General features: G+C 40.4%; 1 protein-coding gene across 7 annotated transcripts in view; it reads left to right on the top strand.

The window, feature by feature from the left end:
- KCNC2 (potassium voltage-gated channel subfamily C member 2) overlaps nucleotides 1–24,077 on the top strand; it is a 343,622-nt gene that overhangs the window by 2,305 nt on the left and 317,240 nt on the right. For all 7 annotated transcript variants that reach the window (XR_013271151.1, XM_077474273.1, XM_077474275.1 and 4 more), the window contains exon 2: nucleotides 1,559–2,187. Coding sequence is in view for 6 of the 7 variants with exons in the window: in XM_077474273.1 (XP_077330399.1) it covers nucleotides 1,612–2,187 (576 nt within the window). In the remaining variant the exon portion in view is untranslated. The remainder of the gene's footprint in view (nucleotides 1–1,558; nucleotides 2,188–24,077) is intronic.

Here is a 24,077-nt window from a genome sequence, read left to right on the forward strand (position 1 = left end):
CTATTCCTGCCACTGACACCAAAATGAGGCACTATTCCTCTCGCTGACACCAAAATGAGGCACTATTCCTCTCGCTGACACCAAAATGAGGCACTATTCCTCTCGCTGACACCAAAATGAGGCACTATTCCTGCCACTGACACCAAAATGAGGCACTATTCCTCCCACTGACACCAACAATTGGACATTGTTACCAACACCAGGACATTTTCTACTCCCACTGGCCACAGTCTGACCACCCCCCCTGAAATCTGAAGGATGGTAAACTGGCCCTTCGGTTAGGAAATTTGGAGACCCTTGTAATTTAAGGAGAAACCTTGCTGATCAATTCATTGTATCGGTCAGGTGGGCCCTCAAACTACATAGTTGATGGTGGATGTAAAGGGGGATTGTACAATTAGTTTGTATAGGGTATGCTCAGTTTTACTACTACTGACCATATGCTATACAATTTGATTGTACAATCTTCATGCAATCTTTTAAAGATTTCCCAAAATCATGTAATATAAAGACAAACCTCACTGATACATTCATAGCATCAATTTAGGCAGACCCTTGCATTACATAGTTGATGGTAGAGCTAAAGGAGATTAATCAGATTGCGTCACATATGGCCAGCTTGGGCTGACCATACACTATGTATCTGATCTAGACCTACTGTTAAGTAGGTAGTGCAGGGCCTGCCTGATTGAATAGTTTAGGGAGGTCCTCATATTGCATAGCTTTGGTAAATCTAAAGCTGATTGTACGGTCAGATTGCAACATGTTGCAGATAGAGTATGACCAGCCTAATCTCATATGCTTCTATTTTCATACCTAATCGATGTGTAATGATCAAATTGCAAACAATTGAATAGCCATACCTTCCTTTCCAATTGATTTAGACTCAGTTTTGATCAGATTTGATTAAAGTCAATTGGCCAGGACAGAATATTATTGATCATTTTGCATTGATTAAGATATTTTGTTCATGGATATGATCAGATTTCATTTGATGAGATAGTAAGATGATATGGTGGACCCAGGGGTATGGAGGATCAAAATCCACTTCCAGTGTGTGTGACTTATCAGTTAAATGGGTTGTCAACTATAGACTGTATGATGGTAAAAAAAAGAGATGATTTTTTAGAAGCATGTATGACACAATGGAAGCATGTATGGGACAAGAGAAGGTGACTGATCACCTTCATTTCATGTGACTGGTGGTGAGGAGTGACAGGTAGGGAAAGTGGGCGTGGCACCGAGTGACAGGTGGGAGGAGTCTAACAGGGACAAGAGAAGGTGACTGATCGATCACCTTCACTTCATGTGACAGTTGGTGAGGAGTGGGCGGGGCGCGGAGTGACAGGTGGCGCAGAGTGGGCGGGGTGCCGATTGACAGGTGGTGCGGAGTGGGCGGGGTGTCATATTGACAGGTGGTGCGGAGTGGGCGGGGTTCAGATTGACAGCTGGGAGAAGTTGAGAAGTTTGTGGTGCGATGTGATCGGTCGATGTGTAGGTGAATCGGTGACTGTGGCTGACTTTTGCCTTTCCTCCCTCTTCCTTTGTGTAACTCCAGGGGCCGGGTTGCTTTCACCTGCCACCCATGCGAGTCATGTCGCATCCAGAGAGATGGGGAAGATCGATGAGAACGAGAGGATCATCCTGAACGTGGGGGGCACCAGACACGAGACGTACCGGAGTACGCTGAAGACCGTGCCCGGGACCCGCCTGGCACTCCTGGCATGCGAATCGCACAGCGACCCCGGGCTGGAGCAGCAGCCAGTCCCGGGACCCTTCCAGAGCACCAGCCGGGGCAATGAGTTCTTCTTTGACCGGCACCCCGGGGTCTTCGCCTATGTCCTCAATTATTACCGCACGGGGAAGCTGCACTGCCCGGCCGATGTGTGCGGACCCCTGTTCGAGGAGGAGCTGGCCTTCTGGGGGATCGATGAGACCGATGTGGAACCCTGTTGCTGGATGACCTACCGCCAGCACCGAGATGCCGAGGAAGCCTTGGACATCTTTGAGACCCCGGACCTGATCACCGGAGAGCCGCCGCCAATAGATGAGGATGACGAGGACCTGGGCAAGAGGCTGGGCATAGAGGACGTGGTGGGTTCTGATGGTAAGGTCAGCCGGTGGAGAAGGCTAAGACCTCGGATGTGGGCTTTATTTGAGGATCCCTACTCTTCCAGAGCCGCCAGGGTGAGTGCTACTTACTAAACAACCTGCCTGGGGAACTACCTGTAGAGTGTCGCTAAAAGTCACAGCCTGCTCAAAACCAACACAGCACAACTGCCACTTCTCTGCTCAAAGCTACAGTTTGGGGCTCTTCTATTGCTATACTCTGTATGTTTCTGGTCATACACTTCCTTTTTTTCTTTATACATCTATCAGTAGTTCACATCCCCATTAGAACACATGTATGTCTCCTAGGATAGTTTCAATGGTTTGGAAGCACCCTAGACCAGCTTTTTTTTTTCAACCAGGGTGCCTTCAGGCTAGAGCCACCTTGGCAAAATTTCTAGAAACTACCCAAAAATTGTATACAAGCCAGCAAGTGGATCAAGCCTGCCTATTAGTTTCATAAAGCCACAGGTTTTCATTGTGCACCATTACAACCTCCTAGTCACCAGTGTCCTAAGAACCAATGACATCATCGGTTGATAAGGAGGAGGTTGGGTACCTGCACAGTGTGCTTGTTTGCCCCACCCTTGCCCCTATCCATCAGCACCAGGGTCACATTAGCTGAGCGAGCCCTTGGTCACACCAGTACGACTTCAGGCATGACATGCGATTTACAAATAGTACCTAAAGTAGTATCTAATGTGTTTCTATGAAAATGTCCTAATAGATACGATTTTAAGTAGTGCAATTTGAGAAGTAGTACATGTATTGCTTTTTGAGGACTTCAGCATGATTTCACTGCTATAAACTATAATGTAAACCATGCTGCAAATCGTTCCTGTGACTATATCAGCACTACTAAGAGCCTGAAAGATTAACCGTTTGCTTAACCGTTTGCTAGTTAAACTTTTGTATATAAAATCAAAGTTTCTCCCTGTGACATGGACAGCCCCTCTCACTGAAGTAGCACTGCACTTATTTCATTTCTTACATTTATTTGAGGTGTTGTGATTAACCTTCAAGTGTGCAGCTTGCATTTTCATTATATTACTCTGAATTTGTGTGCGCTGATTGTTTTATGTCATAGCACTGAAGTCATATCAAATTATTACAAATCTCAGTACTGAAGTAGTGGTTGAAGTCGTGGCTTTAAGTCGCACTACTATAAATCGTACTTGGTGTGACCGCAGACTGAAGGAGAGGAACTGAGGGAGAAGAGAAACATTGGAATACTAGTCAGTACCAGTGTGCAAAGGTGTTTGCGTTGGAAGAATTAATCACCTCTAATGTAAAACTATTGATTTCATTTTTAAAAGTTTAGGATGGGGTGCCTTCGAGATTATGCTAAATTATAAAGGGTGCATTGACTGAAAAAAGGTTGACAAACACTGTCCTAGACAATGGATGAAAATTCTGTTGATGGAAACATTTTGACTCTTTGTAGGACAATGCTAGTTGTCTGGCTATTGTGGCTGTCAAGTTGATTATGAATGAAATTGGTCTTGCACTGATCAAAATCGGACCAAACGAATTTCGATCAGTGGGTGGATTGCACCCGCTCAACAGTGGTTGACCACTTGATAAACTTCTGTAGAAGGGACATGTTAGAAATTTTTGATCAAATAAGCTGCAGCCATTGATCAGGGTGTTCTGGAGCAGTTGGTATAGTTGGCGGAATGCAGTGTCCTGGGGAGGGGGTTCCTCCATCCGCTTAATTCGTTTTTTCTGGGTGAACAAAAATTCAAACCATTTTTGGTCAGCTTTAAGCCAACCATAGTTTGAGTCCATGCTGAACTGGCTGAGATTTAAACTATGTATGGGCAGGCTGATTGTACCCAACAATTGATGAACTTGGGTACAACCAACCTGTTGGATTTTACATGCGATTGTTTCCAGCAGCTATAGCAGCTAGCACTATTCACCTTATTTTTCTCCCATACAGGATGCCTCCCCCTGCCGGGAGAACCCAATAGCTCAGCAGGAGGGAATTTTCTCATAAACGTTAAAGCCTTGTACACACTGTTAGGTGTTTTCGTTCAACCCCGTAGGTTGAATGGAAAAATACTCAGCTCTGGTCGAAACTGATTTAATAAACATGCAAGGTTAGTTCCTGCGATCTTCTCTGCTTAGCTGTTGCGTTCTGACAGGGGGCAGCCCCCCCCACCCAGCCCCCCCACCCAAACACTCTGATCAGCACTCTCTGCAATTGGCTGAGAGTGCTGATCAGGAGTTGGTCAAATTCTGGTTTCCCAGCATGCTCGTCTGACAGACTGACATACACACAGGTCGACTTAAATCCTTGTAACACTACTAGTCTTTTTACATTCAACCCAGCAGGCTGAATATAAAATAAACTGACAGCTTGGGTTGGAGCCACTGTACTAACAATGCAATGTTAGTACAGCAATTTCCCCTGCTAAATTATTGTGTTCTAACAGGGGAACGGTCCCCCCACCAGAATACTCTGATCAGCGCTCATCGCCATTGGCGGAGAGCATTGATCGGAAGTCAGTCGGATGCTGGATTTCCAGCATGCTTTTCTGACAGACCGGCATAGACAAGGACCGAATGTCTGACGTTTTTATTTTTAAACTGGCTGTTTTCTCTCAACATTTGGCCCGTGTGTACCTGGCTTAAAGCCTCGTACACACTACTATTCTTTTTTTATTTTGGAAAGAAAACGGCAATGATACAATAAGCATTAATTATTAATTTACTAAAGGAATGAAGCATGTTCACCGAAGCTGTGTTCAGGACAACCCTTGAATCATGTTCAAGGAAAAATCTATTTTTTTTAAATATTTTTTTTTCTTGCACATGACTGATTACGTAAAGTCAACACAGCTTCCCCTTAAAGTGACACTAAACTTTGTTTTGAAAAAATCTATTCAAGTATATATTTTTAACTAAAAAGTGCCTTCTTTTTCTCTCAGCCTCCTCCAAATCAAATTCCTCTTTTTTTTTTGCCGTTGTGATCCGATTCAATGTTAGAGGGTGGCTATGTTCGTTCTCCATGGTGCCACTGTATGTAGTAGTGTAGCCACCCTCTCTTGCTCATTACTGACGATAAAGAGGAAGTAAACACTGATGAGTTTACTTCCTCTTTGATTCCCTGCAAAGGTAAAGCATAATGGACTACTGTGCATCACATAGTAGTCCATTATGTGTCACTTACCTGACACAGGAGCCAGTGATGTCACTGCTGTCCCCTGTAGTCCGCAGCATCCATCTTCTCGGTGGGTCTCGCTGCTCCGCCGCTGTCATTCGCCGAAGCCGCGATGACGTCACTCCCGCGCATGCGCACGGGAGCTGCCACTCGCGGCATATCGCCGTTGACAGCGGCGCGCTCAGTGCCTGGTGCCTGTCTTTCGGCAAATATCTCCTAAACCGTATATGTTTAGGAGATATTTCTTGGACCTACAGGTAAGCCTTAATCTTTACAGCCACTTTAAGTAGGGACTATGAACTGTGGGATTTGTAGTATGCATAAAACAGCACACATGAGCACAACTAACACATACTGCTCATTCCAAACAAATGGAAGTGATAAAAAAAAAAGAGGTTTGAAGGCTCCTGGAGGACGTTACAAGGAGGCAGAAAACACCGTAAGAAACAATTACATGAAAAATAGATTACAGGGCCATTAAGTAGTAGTATATGTATATGGTATATTTTTGGAGAATAAGGATATCTTTAAGTGTCACTATAAGTTGAGAGAACGTACACGTTGCAAAGTGAACATCCTCTACTCCTTTAGTAAATTAACCCTAATACAACAAGGCAACCTAAAACCCAGAGTTTACATGATTCTATGTATGTGCCAGGGATGGTAATAGGTTGCATCAATACATTCAATTGTTTTTACAATCCGAAGCAGGTTGAAAATGGTTGCAGTTGCTAGTAGATAACATCATTTACACCCAGCATAAGGGTTGTATTATTTCCTATATGGAAAAGGAAATTTTCCATTCACTGCACATCTGTCAGAAATGGTTCACTTAGATCAGACCTAGATCAGAGTATCAGACTGGTGTGTGAGTGACATGCAACCATTGTGGAGCTCAGACTTGTCAAGAAATTAAACTGTCAAACATGTACACACTTCCCTGCCTTGCTTTACTAGACTAGAGAGACTAGACTCACGTCTTCCTTAAAGGTGCTAGGTCTTCTATCCCAAATCATTAACTGTCCTCATAAAGACATCATGACACGTGTCAGGACTGGCCGCAAAACTGGGTGCCAGGGCCATATGACAAGGCCTGGAGGAGCTGAATGTGGCCAACAATACTTGAGTTTGACAGTAAAGAGGGAGCAACTGTTTCTTGGTCTAGTAGAATTTAAGGCCAACCCATTACTACTGCTTCCCTTTAGTAGCCTGTTGTCTGCTCTCTACCGAAGATAGGAACATTTCACTTTATTTGAAGTCACATTTTAGACTCTGTTATCTAATCTTTGAGTGCCTGACTAGCTTAAAAATGTTGAATAAAAAATTTGAATTTATGTGCAATTTTTTAAAGTTGGCACCTTGATGGTGGAGCAAAACAGTAAAATGCTCTTGTATGAGATATGGGAATATATGCATTTGCACTGCCACTTTTTGCACTGCAAGTTTTGCACCAAATACCTCTGGATTTGTATCATGTAACTGATACTATTATTATGGCTCAAAATGCCTTATTCAGTGAATGTGTGTGATTAAAAAAACTAGTTTGAGCCGCTTTAAAAAACAAATTCAACCTTAAAGGGAACCTGCGACCAGGCTATTGATATTCAAACATTAGTGTATTCTTAAGGTCGTAGTAAAGTCAAGAATTACAAAATACACTGAAAGGCAGGGTTTCTATAACAGAAGAGACCCTAGGGGTCTCTTCTGCCACAAATATCCTCCCTGGCTGCCTGTCAGCGTGTAATGTGATATGAGACACACATGCGTAGCTCAGACCACATTTGCAACCTTCTCTTTATGCGGGAATGATGTTCCCTCTGCCCATCCATTTAAACGGCTGGTGCTACGAAACCTGGACTGAAGACAGGGTGAAGGTGGAGGAAGCACCAGGGACCAGAGAAAGCTGTGACAGTGCAACACTGTGCACAGTGCAACACAACCTACAGTTGTAGGTTAGTCTGTAATAATGTACTAGTATGCAGTGCAGGGGACCCATTTTTTGAATTTATCACCAAGACTTTACTACCACTTTAATAAGCAGTAAGTGCACTTTAAAACAAGCTTTTATTGACCTGTGTAGATGCAGGCACTAAAAAAGTGGTAGTAAACTTAGGCATGTTAAAAAAAAAAAAAAAAAAAAAAACACGTGCTAGGTAAAGGCATAACATGCTAGAATGCATTGCATACTAGCACATTATGAAATACTTACCTTAGAACAAAGCCCTGCAGTCATCACCCTCAGGGCTTCCATGTTCCCTGGGCTTTCTTCCAGATTCGCATGCTCCGGTCGTGTGATTGGCTGATGCCATCATTCCCATGAATGCATGCGGGAGTCATGAGCACTGCACACAGCTCTGAAGGAATGGCACGTCCCTTAAGGCCAGGTTGCAGTTTAACTATTCAAGGTGCATTTTGCATTTTTTAATACACATTTTTCATCTATTGAAGTCTATAGAACCAAAAACCAGAAAAAATTCCTGGCCCTTTCCATAAAATGCACAGATGTGGACTACATCCATAGGAAACAATGTTAAATGGACTATAGTGTGTTTCTGCAAAACTAAAAAATGCATAGGTGTGGACCAAGCCTCAGAGTACATGCCCCAGTGATGTTACCAGCTGCATACTGTGTGAAAACCTCCTAAACATCGCAAGTTTAGGAGATATTCACTACAGATAACCCTTACTAGGCTTACCTGTGGGTACAAGTCCAAAAAAGAAGTTTACGACCACTTTAAGGTTGCTTTCACACTGGGGCGTTGACTGTAAAACACTGCTAGTTTTAGCGCCGATTTACCATAGTTTTAGCGGCGCTATTTGGCACCTTTAACCCCTGCTAACAGCCGAATAAAAGGTTAAATCGCCCGTGTATTGCTGCTGCCGAAGCGCTTTGCGGGTGATTCGACAGTGGTGCCCACTCATTTCAATAGGCAGAAGTGGTGGAGGAGTGCTCTTAAGGGGGTTAATTGCCAACTAAATGGAAAAGAGCTTGTTCAGGTCCACATCCCTAATACAACATGTAAAGTTCCTCAAAAGGTGGGTCTTTAATGGACCAGAAATGCATCAAGAAACTTAATATAATTGACACACATGATAATAATGAGGACAAACATGAAAAACAAACAAAACAAAAAGAAGGGAAGCCCAGATCAACTGTCGGAAAGACAGAAGAAACCAACGCGTTTCGATGAATGAGGTAGAGGTCTTCTTCAGGGTTATTGAGTTGACACTTTCCAGATCAATACATACAATCTATAATATCAATCAATACATAATTACAAACACAAATCAAAATTCATAATGTAGCATCATAAAGGTTATAACAAAAAAGAAAAAAACTAAATGTGCATGCAAATATCCATACTGACCTCATGTGTCATGTGTCAATCTGAAAAAAATTCATAGCTCAACAGATAAAAGGAAACTAGAATGCCAATACAGCGCCACATAGCCAAAGCAAAAGGGAAACTAAGCCGTGTCCACATCAGAAATTCTCCCATTCATCTGACCCTGCCTCCCAAAAAGGGGCCTGAGCAGCATCAAGGGAAGACCCAACAGGAACCTAGGTATATGTAAAAAACAGAAAGGAAAATAGGTAGACAAATAGTAAATAGGTTATAAGATAGGGCATAAATGATTACACCGAAAAATGGACGCTCAGTGGTATCGTCCAAAAAGGTGATGATGATAACCATACCTATCACTTGATATTATAGATTGTATGTATTGATCTGGAAAGTGTCAGTCAATTACCCTGAAGAAGACCTCTACCTCAATTGTTGAAACGCATTGGATTTCTTCTGTCTTTCCAACAGTTGATCTGGGCTTTCCTTCTTTTTGTTTTGTTTGTTTTCCATGTTTGTCCCCATTACCATGTGTGTCAATTATATTAATTTTGTTGATATGTTGTAATAAATTTGTCATTTTACAAAACTCCCTACTTCTTGAGCATTTCTGGTCCATTAAAGTCCCACCTTTTGATGAACTTATAGACCGCTCTTCCATCGCCCGAAAGATGCTGCTTGCAGGACTTTTTCTAATATCCTGCAAGTGCACCGTCCCAGTGTGAAAGCACTTGGGCTCCCATACTGGGGCTGCAGAAGAGGAATTTTTCAGGTGCTTTACTGGCGCTATTTTTAGTCCAAAAGCTCCTGAAAAATGCTCCAGTGTGAAAGGGGTCTAAGTAATAAATCTCCGAAGTTCACAGCAGAAACACTGATTTTTTATTGCCTGCTCAGCCCCCTGCTTCTTCTCCCAATGTACCTGCTCAATCATTACATTTGCGATCAGAAAACTGGATGTCTATTAAATCACTGTTGGGAGAATAAGAATGTTGAGCTGAGCTGGCCTAGACAAGAATGCTGGTGGCTCTGCCATAACATTTGTGGTTGAATTGTTTCACAGTGCCTGCAGCTACAGAAGTGGTGGTTTGTTATAACACTCATTCACTATTTGTTAAGAATATGCAAATGCTTCAATAGTCTGGTTTACTTTAAATAAAATTTTAGTATCAGATCAATATGGATGATGCACTGAATCAACCATTGTCTTCTAGGTGCTCTGTGGTATAATCTCTGCAATTGACTTTCTAACTGTGACAATTATAGAAGGATCTTAAGCTGCTATAGATGGATTGAACCTTGGCTGGTTCAGCAGGGACTGGCCAAGATTCAATCCATTTATGGCCATGCTGGCTGAACTCAAGTCGACCAACATGGGAACAACCAGCCTAGAAGATTTTTCACATGTAATTACTACTGGTGGCTATAGCCGTTAGTAAACGTGTTCTGCTGGTCAGGAAGGCTCCCCGCTGTCAGAACAAAATAGGAATGGGGGAACTGACTATGTTGATGGTGGGAATCGAGCAATTTTCTTTCCTTCTGCCTTTGGTGGAAGGAAAGAAAATCGCATAATCTATGGGCTGCTTTACATCCACTAGTTTTTTTTTTTCTTTTTACTTATGTTAGCTATAGCAATTGTGGCAGGCTGAGTGAAACCATGTGGTTGGCAGGATAAGTGTCAGGTATTTCAGGAAGACAATCTTTTCTCTTGAGTCCCAATACACATAATAAAACTATTTTTTGGCAGAGGGTTTGTGTGATTTATGCTTATTTGTTGTAAGTACTTGACGCATTATTGTGCTTTTTAATTAAATATAGCCACCAGTCCGAGAAGGAAAAAACAGTTGGTAAAAGTCAGGGAAATTTATTAAATTCAAGTAATGCTAAAGCCTTTTTTTTTTCTTACACAAGGACATCAGTATTAATTTGCTTAGTATTGTGTAATAAACAATTTCCTCCTAAACACTTGGTAAAGACTTACTTTCTTCTCAATGTCCTGTTTCCTGTGCACCTTCCTGAACTTCCTGTGGGGTAGTGCTTATACATTACATTATTACTCATTTCCTGACTCAGCAGAAGTCCTATGATGCCTTGTGACAGTGCAACAAGATCTGGTGAGATATTGAGCAACTAGCTAACCCCACATGCAGTAGTGAAGCACCGTAGCATTACCAGCAATCCTGCAGGAAGCTTCAGAAGCAGACCTAAACTTTTTTTAAATGCTTTATTTTTGGCAACTGTTTTTATACCTTTTCTTAAAAAAAAGAGAATGCGGGGCTGTCATCTAAGCCAGTGTTTCTCAACTCCAGTCCCCAAGGCGCACCAACAGGTCATGTTTTCAGGATTTCCACTATTTTGCACAGGTGATTTGATTAGTTTTCCCTGCCTTAGTAATTACCACAGCCATTCCATCTGAAGGGAAATCCTGAAAACATGACCTGTAGGTTTGCCTTGAGGACTGGAGTTGAGAAACACTGATCTAAGCACACATTCCATTTTCATGAAAGGTACACTTAAACATAATTGAATAGAATAGTGCTGTGCTATATGAGGACGGGGGGGGGGAGGGAAAGAAGAGGTGGTGGGGTTGAGGGAGAGGGAATGTATAGGTGAGAAATTGAGGCTATTTTATACCAGGCAAAATCAAAGATTATGTAAATTAAATAACGTGAATGGAGTGTTGCAAGATCAAAAACAACAATCTATCTGTATGGAAAAACTCCTTCTAGTGCGTAAATGCTCAAATAAATTAATATCAAATATAGATGAATATTAGTGCAAAATATCTAATTGTAGTAAATTATAAAAAACAATCCATAAAAAATTCAAAAACAGCTCAACAAAATGTCCGTGTAAACCTCTACAAGACATATAAAGTGCAGAATTATAGTGATCCAGAGTAACACATATAAGGTGCAGGGGCCAGTAGTTATGATACTGATAATGTCCGTGCAAACACTGCAAACAATGTGCAGACTTCACAATAATTGCAATACTGATAATGTCCGTGCAAACAATACAAAAGATGTGCAAACTCAGCTCCTAGCAATATTGGTCATGGGTGATTTTTTCTTTTCTCTGTTAGTTAAGTGGATGGGTGTCCCCTTACCTTACTGCTGTAAGGTTACAGCGTAAAAAAGCTTTATTATAGGACCCTTGCATGTTCCCAGGGAGGGCGTCCCCAAAACGGTCTCACTGGTATCTGGTCATATGATGTCCCTTTAGGTTCACTTAGAGCGATTGTGTGGTCTCTCTTTTACAATCGCTGGGGTGGGTGGACCTAATAAACAGGGCAAGAGGGATGCTCGATAGTGTAGTATTTTTTAAAATTTTATTGTTACAGCATAGTAAAAAAAAAAGGTACTCACATTTAAATAATGGTCAATTTTATTTAACATTTTTAAATTATCTGTACAGTACAATTTTTGTTTTACAAATAAACATTTATTAAAAGACAAAGAATCCCCAGAGCACCATGGGTATCCTAAAAAGAGAACACCGTGGTATTATCTACTTTCAGACATGATATCAGGCTTTCTGATGCTGAAAGAAACTTCAGACATTGTGTAGAGGAAAGAGGGCAAAGGTGGGCAATCCATTGCTCTGACTCATATACTTGTATGTGTAAATTCCAGCTTAATGTCCTGAATTTTGTAAATGGCAGGAGTGTTTCAACAAAGCTGATAAGGATACAGGGAATAGCCAGTTTTCATCTGTGGGACCTGAAAGTAATTTATTTTTCCCCTGCTAGTGCAAATTAGACCTTGCTTTATACAGGCTTTTTTTTTGCCTTCATCTGGATCAGCCGTGGGTATAGTTTTAGGTATTTGGAAGTTTTCTATCTATTTGTTCTGTTTATTTATTTTTCTGTTTATTATTATTCGTTTTTCTATTGCTTGAACTGAATGGATGTGTCTATTTTCTCAACCGATGTAACTATGATACACAGCCAAACATTGAATATGGAGACTGGAGCTCCACTTGCTGGCTGAAAGTAATATTTTAATATGCAGTAAATGAGATGTGCCTGATGTACAATTTCTTTTAGCCCTGGCCATAATAAAAACAATTAAATAAAAACTACCACACATTCTCTTTAATATTCTTTATTTTCACCCACAGGCAATTTTTCCTCAAAGCTTTATAAATAATTACAAAATCCGCTGCTGAACACAGTTGGCGGTATCGAAGATCCATACAACTCTCTTGTGCCTTCTGAATTCAGGATCATAGTTTGTTTACCATTGTGTTTCAGAACATTTCAGTGTCACATCTTGGTAAAAGAGTTTACAGTAAAAGGTTTAAATATATGTGGATTTGGATATAGTACAGGGCACATAAAAAATGCCACCCACTCCGATTCCACTATCTGGGCAGCTCTATCATCCTATGCTCCACTGAGTTGTTTAATCAAACTGATAAGTAAAAAAAAAAAAAAAAAAAAAAAAGCAGATGTAAAAAAAGATAATTATCTACTTGGACATACTGTGAGTTATTAAGATCCTTGTATTTTTACTGGGCATAAACAGAAAAGAAAAAGAGAACTGAAAATTCTGAATTCGCCTGGCACATTTAGCTTCAAATGAAATGCCAATGTTTAATCATGATTTGGGCAAAACAGCCAAGCCCTTGGCTATTCTTTGTGCAGCCATGTGTGTTATATACAGCATAAGTCCTTGAGAATGGGGGTAGGAGGTACATGTTAGACAAGTGACTGACCTTCAAGCTATTCCTTTCTACTCTGTACCATCCTGCAGTGTATTACGTAGGCATGTTTGTGTAACAGAAGTATATGCTAGTGAAATAAGAATAAGGAATACATGTTGGCATGTTCTCTAGATCCTTGGATGAAACTATTCAGTGACACCGTAATGTCAACCCTTCATTAATTAAGATACCGTTATGGTATGGATATACTATGAACGAACCAGTGAAAGTAATGCATAGATGATGTCTTTAAAATCTACCCACTGCTTAGTGAATATTTAAATGTAACCTTCTACCAGGCTATGCTGAGGACTATTGAAACATCATTAGCTCCTTCTGATTACTGTGAATGCGTATAGGAGAGTGACCAGCCTTATAATATGTATGTCGCATCATTTGTCATGCCTTTGATTTAGCTGGTTTTCATGGTGGCTTATTGTAATAGTTCATGTGGTATGTCATCTAACGTAGACCTTTGCTTTTCTATTCACACATCATTAGGCTTGGTTAATGAAAAATTCCCCAAAAAAGGTAGTGACGTAAATGTTTTCCAAGGGTGTATGTTATTTAAAGCATTTTTTAGGTTCCCTTACATGTGGGATTTCATACCTACTCAACCTTTTCCGCTGTCAGCGTTGAATGTTTTTTAAGGTCATATGTTGTGCAGTAAAAGGTGAGATGTTCCCCTGCATGTGGCAACAGACAGAAGTGCTGAAGATTAAAGCCCTTTGAGATTTCAGTTTAAATAAACTAAATACCGTTTGTTTTCGTTAGAAAAAGTAGAAAAGCATGACCTTTATCAGAATGCTGAAGAGAAAGAACCTTACTCTGTCTGAGGAAGCAGTGTTTTCTCTGCAAAGGTCCAACTAGCCTGTTCTGAGTAAGGCCTGTAGGTTTGCCATAAGTAAAGTTCAGCTGATGAGTGGGAAGTTGTAGCTCTGACTTGGCAGACCTCGACAGAGATACTGCTGTTTCCACACATAGAGCCGGGACCCCTCTCTGCAGCATGTTGGCAGGTGACAAGCTTTACCACTAATGGTCCATACACATGAAAATCGGATGACAGATTGTCCGTTTCTTTTTGCATGCTAGTCGCATATCAAAAAATGGAGAGTTTACTAAAGTTACAAAAATACTCGTACTACAGAATACAAATTCAGAAGTGATGTCTTGTATTGTAGTGTATTTCCATTGTGTTTTCGGATGACAATTGTACTGATTAAATGAAAATCGTACGATCTGCTATCAAACGAGAAAAATTTTAAGGCTTGTCCTTTCGAGAAATATTGGATGAACTGTTGTGATCGACTCTCAAAAGCTCAGTACTAACGATCCAATTATCGTACGATCGTGTCGAAAGCGGTATTTTTTGTCCGGTTTTCAGATCGTGTGTTACGGCCATTAGGTGGTCCGTACACACGATGTGGCTGCTTTCTAAAAAAAATCTTTTGTAAGACTTTGTACACTTTTAGTTTTGTTATACCTGGAATGTATGTAGCTGGTTTAAACTGAAAGTTTACTTGGGCTTTAACAGTCTAGTGTTTTAACTTTTATAACCTCTGTCAGTTATTTGCTTGGGGTCATTAAAATAGCTCCCAACAGAAACTAATAAAATAAAGGTCAAAGCTAATAATCTGTCTACTCCCAAATTACATACAGGGCCTGTTTCCTTGACTAACAGGTTGACAGCCACAAGAGTAGAATACTTTACAAGATTCCAGATTTAACATTTTGCACCAGAAGTTAATTTAAGGGCTTATTCACGCCATACGTGTATGAAAACTGATGGGAACTGATGGTAAAACTGACATCAGTTTACATGCAAGCTCTCATTAGTTTTCATGTGTTTCAGTTATGTGCCCTATTCACACCAATGTTAATGTCATGTCAGTTTTTTTCCATGCAGAAAAAATCTGCATGTGATACCAGTGTTTTGGTGTGAACAGGGCACATAGAGAACAATTGTTTTTTTTGTGCCCTTGCAGAACGCATGCAGAAAACAGATGTATCTGCACCATGGTATGAATGAGGCCTAAATGTTAGAATTTTTTTTTAACTTACTGGATTTTTAGGTCTACATTGCAACACGCTGCAAAGCAGGGACGTGGCTGGTGAGGCACTGGCTAGTATCGGAGCCAGATACACACAGGTAGCATACGCCGTGATCGTTAGAGCGAGAGCAATAATTCTAGCATTAGACCTCCTCTGTAATGCTAAACATGTAATCTGTAAAAAAATTTACAGCATCGCCTATGGAGATTTTTATGTACTGAAGTTGGGTGCCATTCCACGAGTGTGCATTTTTAAATTTTAATTTTAAAGCATGACATGTTATGTATCTATTTACTTGGCGTAACATCATCCTTCACACTATACAAAAAAATCGGGCTAAATTTACTGTTTTTTTCATAATTAATAATTCATAAAACAATTTCTTTAAAAAAAATAAAAATAAAAACAGGTTTGAAAAATTGCTGTGCAAATACTGTGTGACATAAAAAGTTGCAATGACCACCATTTTATTCTCTAGGGTGTCTGCTAAAAAAAAAAAAAATTAATTACCATAAGTTAGCACTATACAAATGATTATTATATATTGTTTTTAAGGCAATTTACTATATTTTCAACATCTGTACTCAAAGAGGTGGCTCAACAGACAAATTACTGAAGTTTGAAATTATAACTTCCAACCAGTAATTTCACAGTAGCTAGATAAATAATAAATTATTATGTTATAGCATATAAATATATAATTTAGCTTTAATAAAACAGTACCTTTTCAACAGCAGCAGATTCTCATTCTCCCTCTTAACTGTGTGAGAAAAACGTGGGATTGTGGGTAAATCTTATACCCATAAACCTATGTTTTTTCCTTGTAGTTAGGAGGGCTGGAAGGGAGCATGTGTCTTTTAGATACATGTCCCCTTCTACGACACTGCAGAGAGAGGCGTGCCAATGGACAGCTTGGGCCAATGGTACTTTACCATTGGTCCAAGACTCCAAGCTGTCCATTTAGCTCATTGCCTCTGACAAGAATTGAGGAGAGGCACTGTGAGCTCACCCTCTCAGTCTGTTGTAAACAGAGGGTGGCCGCTCTGTTTGCAGCACCTGACAAGCTGCGCAAGGAGCCCCGTATCTCCGGAACCATAGTTCGTAGGAGCCCCAAATGTTGACCAGTGGTGGGGTAGGACTGCAGCTACATACCCCCCAATGCAGGGTTCGGCCCACATGGCTTTGTCATTCATTCACAGTTTACTGTGAATGAGTATAATACAAGTGCCATCATCCACTTCGGATGGCAGCTTGTAGTTCTCAATTAACTACATGAATGCTCTCGTAGTTCATTGATCTTTCTGCTTTCAAGTAACTGCCTGGTATTGGGACAGACAGCTATCCTGAGAGTCTGCAGGATATTGCACCTGTGGTCTGTTAATCATGGGTGTAATACTCTGCAGGCTCAAAAGAATTTTTTTTATAAATTAATATATATTTTTTTTACATGCAAAAAAATGTACATTTAAGGTGAACTTAGCCTTTTACTTGGAATTGATTTACTAAAGGAAAATATACTGTGCACTACAAGTGCACTTTGAAGTGTAATTGCTCTAGATCTGAGGGGAAGCTATGCTGATTTATATCATCCAATCTTGTGCAAGCAAAAATGCAGTTTAAAAAAAAAAAAAAATTCTCCTTGTATGTTCCCCTTAGATCTAGAGAAAGTGTGCATGGACTGTTTGCCTTAAATCAACCCCTTATGCCACATACACACGACCAGACTTTCCGGCAGACTAGGTCCGACGGTCTTCCCGACTGACTTTCGGCAGAGTTCCAACAGACTTTCTGAACGAACAGACTTGGCCACACATGAACGGAAAGTCAGTTTGTTTCGAACGCGATGACGTAAATGAGACTAAATAAGGAAGTTCAATAGCCAGTAGCCAAAAGCTTCCCTTGTGTCATATTTGGTCCGTCGGACCAGCACACAGACGAATGGTTTTCCCGATTTTTAGTCTGTCGAAGTTGAGTCCGCCAGATATATTTGAAACATGTTCTATTTCTAGGTCGTCTGATTTTTTTTCTTATTAAATGATTGGACTAGCCCGTACACGATTGGATTGTCCAACGGACTAATCCCTTCGGACCTAGTCTGCCGGAAAGTCCGGTCGTGTGTACGTGGCATTAGAGTTGTTATGAAAATAAAAAGCAAGCAACGTTTTTCCAATGGAGACAAATGTTCTGGTGATATCTGAGAAGTGAATTCCTCATGCTTCCTGTTGCATCTCGAAGACAAAGAGTGAAGGATAATCCCAGCAGCAAGTCACACAAAACAAAAAAATAACCTCATAGGGGTTCCCTACTCTATACAAAATGAAAGCAAATTTTTGACTATGCATACCCTTTAATGTTTTAATAACGTTTAAATAGGAACTTATTGAGAACACAGGTTAATGGACTAACACACACCCTTTGACATCCTTTCTTACATTGCACCATATGCCGTACTATGCATTACATTTTTCCTGTAAGTCTTCCTATCTATAGCACTGCAACTGAAAAAAGCAACACTAGTGGATGACATGAATTGGTTTTAATACTGACCTGTGGTTAAATACTACTGTCTCAAATCTTTACTAATGGCCATGTGTAATCCTGAGCCTGATTTACCACAGTGCTATGTGAGATAAACGGAACCCTTTCTCACTTCACCCAATAATAATAAGACTAAACGCAGTAAATCAGGCCCAGGATCACTCCACCATACCTTATTTTACTGAACTCCTATAAATTGTATGGAATTGTCAGTATTCACAAGCTGTAACTTTTACCATTAGTTCTGATGGCTATTAATAAACTAAATAACTGACTTAGATGCACATAAACATAATTACTTGTTCAAATACAGAATGACGCTGATACATTGCTAGTATGATGTTCTATAAATCCTTACAGTGCTTAGGCTGTTTTTTTTTTTTAGATATTTGAACAGTATTTATCTTCTGCTTAGAAGATCCACATAGCCCAAAAAAAGAATTTATAACTTTTATAAAGTCTTTTCATACACTTTTATTGGTAACGTAACAGTATAATGTGCAGTGCTACATAGTGAGAATATATTCATTCTGGTGTTAATACACAGGGGTCACAGACAATGCATATGAAACAGAGAGAAATAACTAAGAATCTGTTATGGGGTTGATTTATCGAAGACAAATAGACTAATCCCTTTCCAGGGGAAGTTTCCCCAGATGTTAGTGGATGAGGTGATGCGCTGCTGATGTCCATCATCCAATCAAAAGCAAGCAAAATTGCTTTTTTTTTTCTTTAAATCTTGCACGTGATTGATATTCTTTGCAAAGTGAAATTTCAACAAATTCACTAAGCTCTGGGAAAAAAATCCTTTGCAAAGTGCAACTTCCAATGCAAAGTAGCCATATGGAAGAGAAATATATTTCCACAATATTTTTAGGAAACAAATTATATATGTGACATATATTGACAATATATTGTCAATATATGTCACATATATTATTATTATTATACAGGATTTATATAGCGCCGACAGTTTACGCAGCGCTTTACAACATAGGGGTAGACAGTACAATACAATACAATTCAAGACAAGGGGAATCAGAGGGCCCTGCTCGTTAGAGCTTACAAATATACAATTTTGTTTTCTAAATACCATATTTAGCGACGTATAACACACATTTTTTTCCCCTTAAAATCGGGAAAATCGTGGGTGAGTATTATACGCCGTTCGTCACTGTCTGTGAGGGGGAGAGGAGCGAGCAAAATACAAAAATACAAAATACACATAGCCAAGTGTACTGTATACTCCGCTAGGTTTGGCTCCTCTCGGCTCTGCTCGCAGTCACGCCCAGTCCTGCCCAGTCCTGCCCAATCCCGCCATTATCATGTCCATCATACTAGCCGAGCCAATGGGTGGGACTGCGCGGGACTACGAGAGGAGCTGAGAGGAGCCGAGTACACTGGACATCCGGCTCTGTGTATCTTGGCGGTGCTAATTTTGAACGATCAGGCTACAATAAGGCTGGGCAGGGTTGCAATGAGACTGGACAAGGCTGCAGATGGAAAATAATAAGGCTGCATTGATGGGCATTTAAATGCAAGTTTTTTTTTTTAAACTTTCCTCCTAAACTTGGGGTGTGTGTTATGCACCAGTGAGTGTTATACGCCGATAAATATGGCATATTGGAAATATATTTCTCTTTCGTGTGGGTAATTAGCCTATTTGTCTTGGTAAATCCAGGTGTAGCGGGACCCCCATAGGGGCTGCTAAGAACTGTGGTCTGTCCATCAGTCACCCTGTTCGGCAGTCACTTCTCAGACACTCAGAAACATAGAACAGTCCATGCGCTTTGTTTTTTTTTTTATTGAGGGGATTTAACTTGGATGGGGTAAGGGAAGTATGATATTCCCAGTAGAATTGGTAGAACTTGCTTGGAACAACTATATACAGTCCAGTACATACACTCCATTTCTCCTGCTGGACATTGCTTGCTCTCTAATCTTCATGTCTTTCTCCCCCTCCTCATCGCTTCCTCTTTAATCTTTAGGCACAGCCAGCACAAAGTTGTTAGACCTGACACTGACTCAGCCAGGCCTTAGCAATTGCCCTTTGCAGGCAGGGACCAAGAGCCCCTATAGTGTATAAAATGAGAAAGTCTCTGGTGCCATCTGTCCTACATGCGGCTACTGAGCCAAGTAACACATCTTCATGCCCTGCCAGCCCTCCTGGCTGCAGCTGCCTCTTTCCACTGCCCCTTCCGCCACAGTCCACAACTTTGGTTCTGCACCCATCTCAGACTGCAGGCTCCCAGTCTTCTCAGGCATGCCTCCATAGGCCTACTGACTATGCCTCACTCACCAGCCCTCCTGGTTGTGACCAGTTGTCCTCCCTGGAGTCTCTTAGCAGTGTTCTCTCCTTCTGTCCTCTTTTTGCTCTCTCTTGTGCCTCTGGTGCAGAATCTTTCCATCTGTTCTTGGAAGTGGTCCCAACTGCACCCGAGCCCATGCCCAAGGTCACCCCCCCCCAGATTGGGGAGCTCCTTCAAAGGCCCTGACAGCCTCCACACTCTCTCACTTCAGCTCTTCCACCCAACATCCCCTCCCCAACTTGGCTGACCCTGGGTATTTAAGGAGATCTGCCACCTGCCAATCCAGGTTGGGGATTTGTCAGGGATCCTTAAAACACCCAGGAAGCTCCACCTCTCCTCTTCTCTTTCCAGAACTTTCCAGCAAAAGAAGAGGGAGGTCTCAGTGATGCTGTCTGTTAGTCACCAGCTGCTACCCAGAGCCACTCCCAGCCCAGATCAGATCAAAACAAACAGCCCTGGCTGCCCGCCAGGCCTGCCTAAATTTACCTATCCTACTATATCCCATCTCTAGCAATTTTATTATTTTAGTTGCTGGGAGTTACCTTATAAAGACTGCATACTGAAAACAGATAAAAAAAAATGGGAGAAGGAAAATAGAGGATGCAATATGATTTTCTGGACAGATTTCTTTCCTGTGAGTGTTTAAATTGAATCTTTTAGGATATGGGATTAGGATGGGAGTTACCATGGCTTGAGTGCTGGTGCTGTCAGTTTACCAATAACTTTGAAAAAAAGGTAGAACTCCTGGCCTAGGTACTCCTGACTCACATAGTAAAGCAAAGGTACGAATGATAGCTCTCACCATTACCATCAAGGAGGCAAATGCAGTTTTCATATACATATCTTGTAAGGTTCCCTTAAAGTGGAACTAAACTTTTCTATCCTTTTCAACCAAGGAAGCTACCATCTTAGACTCTGTTTGATTTCTAGTTGCCATGGTGCTGTACATGTAATCAGTTAAGGCACCAGCTGCTTGATGGATTGACAGTTCGGTTGAGAGTACAAGTAACTGAGACAGGTATCATTCACGACATGCCTGTTTTGGGAAACAATTTAATCAATGGGCTGTAGAAGGGAAGACATTTACAGGAGGAAAGAAACATCCTGCACACCCCAAATATTGTCACAAAATGGAAAGGGTCCCCCAGATTTGGGTTTTTCTATGCAGCAAAGATTAAAATAATAATTCATATAAATTCAAGAACTAATTTTATTGATAGCAACCATATCATGTACACAGTGACAGTTAAAATATAAACTCTGGTACCGGGGATATAATAATCAATACAATTGATGCAAACATAATAGTACACAACATTCAATCATTAATCAATGGGTTTAATTCCACTTTAAAGTATGGAAAATTAGTGGATAGTGAAAGGGAAACATAATTTTATAATTTAGAAACAATACAAAATAAAGAAGCCTGAAGACTATTTTGTATAGAGCAACTTAGAATCATAGGCAGTGTCACTTGACTCTGCCTGTATTTCTGGATCGTGCTAAAAACATGCCAAAAGATTTAATGAGCATTTGGGTGCCATTCATTGGTAATGGCACCCCAAATGTGAAAAAGAAACACACATTTTGTTGCATGGCAAAATGTCTGACAAATGTACAAAAACACACTATTAAAAAACATTCCAAAGTTGGCTCCAAAAAAGTGTACTATTGGTATACTTTGGTGTAATTCTGGAGTGAAGGGCCACCCTTTCAAGTGAATTGCGTCTCTTCAAATACACAAAGAAAAAAAAAATGCAAAAAGCACAAAAAGTGCAAAACATTATGTTGATGTTAAGATGTGAACGAAGCCTTGGGCTCCCAATGAGTTCGTAGTAGTAGATAAGGAGGTGTGTGGGCCCAAATGTACATTCAGTAAAAAACAACACATTTTTCATTTAAAAACATTTATTGATTATGGGTAGGGATGAGCCGAACTGCTGTGGGTTTGGTTCAAGCATTGTTCGAAGAATGTCAAAGAGGATGCCAAATCTGAACCCCATTAAAATCAATAGAAGAGGAACCTGTCAAAATTAAAAATGCTTAAAAATCTTAAAAATGCAAATTTTAAAAATTATATTCAGCTAGGAGTAGTGATTTTTTTAAAAAAAATGTTTAAAGTTTAACACTGGAAATTGCAATTTTTTAAAATATGAAATAACTGGGGATATCCTAATCCTGCCTATGAAGGGGCACATCTCTGTGTTGTACAGAAAGTGCTTCAGCATTACTGACATTTACAAAGAAAAAAGTGTTTAGAAGTGTCGGCAAATAACATTTGTCGTTGGCTCGTCCCTCATTATGTTGATCTAAATACTTTAGTCATGCACATGTAGGAGATTCTATAATTCGTTTTCTGGGCAATACCTCTCCACAATATATCATAACTGTGTTCTCATCAGTAATAGGAGCTTTCCTTCCTGTGGTACAGATGGGTATTTATAGCACTGACTCTGAATGCTCCAGAAGTTGGGTTTAGGTTTCAGCTGATTTCCATTTTAGCAGGTTACCAAGCTTAAGAAATGAACACAAATGTGTTATTAAGTTATCGTTCCATGTCTAAACAAATATGTCTTTAGAAACGATAGAAACATTTTTTTTAAAGAGGGGAATGTGTTTTTTAACCACTTCAGGCCCGAAAGATTTGGCTACTCAATGACCAGGCCATTTTTTGCGATACGGCACTGCGTCGCTTTAACTGACAATTGCACAGTCCTGCAACGTTGTACCCAAAATTTGACGTCCTTTTTTCCCATAAATAGAGCTTTATTTTGGTGGTATTTGATCATCTCTGCATTTCTTATCTTTTGCGCTATAAACACAATATTTTATACCTTTTGCTATAATAAATATCCAAATAAAAAAAATGTTTTACTCAATTTCGGCCGATGTGTATTCTTCTACATATTTTTGGTAATAAAAATCTCAATAAATATATATTGATTGGTTTGCGCAAAAGTTATAGCGTCTACAAAATAGGGGATAGATTTATGGCATTTTTATTATTATTTTTTTACTAGTAATGGTGGTGCTCTGTGATTTTTATCGGGACTGCGATATTGCGGCAGACAAATTGGACACTTTTGACACATTTTTGGGACCATTGACAATTATACAGCGATCAGTGCTATAAAAATGCACTGATTACTGTATAAATGTCACTGGCAAGGAATGGGTTAACACTAGGGGGCGATCAAGGAGTTAAGTGTGTTCCCTAGGTGTGTTCTAACTGTAGGGGGGATGGGACTGTCTAGGAGGAGAGAGAGATCGGTGTTCATACTTAGTATGGACACACGATCTGTCTCTACTCCCCTGAAAGAACCAGGATTTCGGTGTTTACACGTACAGATCCTGGTTCTCGCTCTGTCACGAGCGATTGCGGGCACCCAGCGGTCATTGCGCCTGCCAGGCATTCGCATCGGCTCCGGGCACACTTGGCGGGAGAGTGTGCTCGTCCCTAATGGCCAAAAGGAGAAGTGGCGTAAGGTAAGCTCGTTTCTCCCAGCTGTGCCATTCTGCCGCAGTAAAACTGTGAGGGCTGGTTGGTAAGCAGTTAACCACTTGCCTACTGGGCACTTCCAGGCCAATTTTCAACTATCAACGCTGTCGCATTTTGAATTACAATTGCGCAGTCACGCAACACTGTACCAATATGAAATTGTTATAATTTTTTTCACACAAACCTTTCTTTTGATAGTATTTAATCACTACTGGGGTTTTTAATCTTTGCTAAACAAATGAAAAAAGACCGAAAATGTTGAAAAAAAACACATTTTTTTTTCATAGTTTGTTATAAAATTTAGCAAACAGGTAATTTTTCTCCTTCACTGGTGTGCACTGATGAGGCATCACTGA

This window comes from Lithobates pipiens, unplaced genomic scaffold (genome assembly GCF_037356315.1).
Source record: "Lithobates pipiens isolate NorthernLeopardFrog02 unplaced genomic scaffold, aLitPip1_a1.2 Scaffold_8, whole genome shotgun sequence".
NCBI classification, from domain to species: Eukaryota; Metazoa; Chordata; class Amphibia; order Anura; family Ranidae; genus Lithobates; species Lithobates pipiens.